The sequence below is a fragment of the Dendroctonus ponderosae genome, unplaced genomic scaffold (assembly GCF_020466585.1).
Source record: "Dendroctonus ponderosae isolate FM_Combo_2020 unplaced genomic scaffold, Dpon_F_20191213v2 Dpon_F_20191213_4, whole genome shotgun sequence".
NCBI lineage: Eukaryota > Metazoa > Arthropoda > Insecta > Coleoptera > Curculionidae > Dendroctonus > Dendroctonus ponderosae.
The window spans coordinates 11,156,160-11,158,495 of record NW_026018611.1 but is presented as its reverse complement, the minus strand read 5'-3'; the positions used below and the strand labels follow the sequence as shown (position 1 = coordinate 11,158,495).

The window sequence follows — 2,336 nt, the reverse complement described above, 5'->3', positions numbered from 1 at the left end:
AAAACTTACCATTGGTTTTTAGAAATTATAAGTAAATGTTAAAAACTAGGCACAATACATATTGGCAAACAAAGAATTCAAATTTGGTTTTTGTAGATTTTCGTAAAATTATTTAAAAGTACGCGAATAAATCAAACTTTATTGAGTATCTGCAAAGGTCCTTATAAAACCAGAATATCGATCTTCGAGATTCTCCGACTGTTGAGGAACTAAACAGACGATCTTAGCGATTATTGTAAAGTCCGATTGCATCAACATTTTCATTTGTTTGTTTTGTATGTAATGAAATGTCCACCAAACAGACTTTTTTACATAAAAAAAATATTATAGCTATTTTTTGTTTCTAGAATTAATCGCGGAAAATATAAAGTACTTTTCAATTAGTTCACTATTTGTGAAAGACCTATATTAGATAATTAGACAAAAACCATAGGAACGTGAGAAAAAAATAATTTCAACGTTTACCAAAGAGAAACTTTCTATCGGAAAATACTAAGACATCAGTTTTATTACCCGTTCCAGTTTGCATTGCAAAGCCATTGCAACAAATTTATTTGATTTGTTCAATGTTTTCTAGTAAACAATTAATTTTTTCCAGTCAAACGAGTCAACAAAAATTAACTTTTTTGTGAAACAATTTTCTAACTGGCCTGATTTTGCAATGAACCGCTGCAGAAAATTAGTCTGCAAAAGAAACATTTTCTAAAATTCTCTCAAAAACGTATCGATTTATCTAGGGTGTACACAAAATGAAATCTATGTGAAAAAATTATGAAGAACCAGTCTTTTTTTCTTACCTGTTTTGCTTTTGGAGGAAATTATTGGAATTAGGCAGTATCACGTGATGTTTTTTAGGGAAATAGTTTGCGCAAGAAAAACACTTTTATGCATTTGATACATTTTTCGAAAACTGTAAAAAAATTGAATTTTTTGGTTTGGAGTATGGTAGTAAACGTCGAAATTTCGGGCTGCGGTTTGTTGAGTAAGATTTTTGAAATTTAGGTAAAATTAGAAGAAATCAAGATGTTGAAAACATTTTTCGCCATTGCGAAACAGGAGCTCTTGTTTGATGTTGAATCTTGTTTGATGTTATCTTGCTTGTTTCTTTCTGATAAACATGTTTTGGAAAAAATTATATTCGGTTACATATAAACAATTTCAATTAAATTTCTAATGTTTCAAAAATTGCATTTAGTATAACAAATAGTTAATAAATTAGTTGCAAAACTGATCTTTGAGGAAATCTAATGTTCTCTAATCTAATCTAATCTAATTGACAGAGAGTCGAAAATAGGAAACTATGTTATTTGGGTAATTTTTGTGCTTCAAGAGTAGTTTATTCGAAATAAACTTTTCCCATCAAATATTATTAAAGTTGGCTTTTGATCCACTTTATTTTGAGTCGTTTAGCTGGTATCACATAGTATGGTTTATTTATATGTTTCAGCTTTTTTAGGGAAATTTTCATAAAATCAGTGCAAATTCAAAATTATCAAACTGTAAAATGGCATTCTTTCTAAGTTGTTCGTATTACTATTACATAAAAAATCACGATTGAAAAATTGTTGGCTATTATTTATTGAACATAATACATAGACAAAAGTATAAAATAAACTTTGCTAAAAAGTTTGTACATCAAACCACACATTAAGCCTCTATCCTAAAGTTGCTTTCACGTTTACATTGAAAATAATAATTACGTTAAGTATTTGTACCGAATAAAAATAATTAGAACCCGACGCGACGCATTGAGTTTTTTTCTAGATTCTTTTTGCAAATTTTCCTATCGAGGATCGTTCAAACTACCTCCGAAAAATACGACCCTTTAACACAATGTTTAAAAATCTTCCTCTTTTGCGGTTGCATTGTAGTATCTCCTCGAGTATGCTGCCGGTGAATTATCACACATACTAAATAGTCCAAACCATCGTTTTTGGTAAGCGTAAATTCCTAAAAGGATCAGCGGAATAGCAATCAGAACACCTAAAAGTAAAATCACATTTTTGGAGTTTTTTTACTTAAAAACGAAAATAGTACCCACCAGCTAAGATTCCCACCAATAATAGTGCGTCTTTTTCGGGATGTGCCCCATATTCATCGAGGCATCGCATTTGGTAATTTCGATCCTTTAGTTCTTGGAGAGTGTAACTAACCATTTCAATCGGAGCTCCACATCTATTTACAAGCACATCAAACACATCATTAAATGCTGGAGATTTTTGACATTCTTTGAGTAATTTAAATATTTTTTACAAACTTCTTTTTGGGTATTTCGCCTCAAAAATTTTTGTCTTTAAAAAAGACAGAATTTCCTCACGTCTTTTATTACAGATTGA

At 30.1% G+C, this 2,336-nt stretch overlaps 1 protein-coding gene across 1 annotated transcript in view; it reads right to left on the bottom strand.

Moving 5' to 3' along the window:
• Positions 1-1,554: 1,554 nt before the first annotated feature.
• The window catches only part of LOC109542158 (leucine-rich repeat-containing protein 15), a 10,301-nt gene continuing 9,519 nt past the window's right edge, over positions 1,555-2,336 (bottom strand). The window contains exons 7-8 of the mRNA XM_019911262.2: positions 2,042-2,175; positions 1,555-1,983 (exon numbers count right to left, since the gene is read on the bottom strand). Coding sequence (XP_019766821.2) covers positions 1,838-1,983; positions 2,042-2,175 — 280 coding nt within the window. The 3' untranslated portion in view covers positions 1,555-1,837. The remainder of the gene's footprint in view (positions 1,984-2,041; positions 2,176-2,336) is intronic.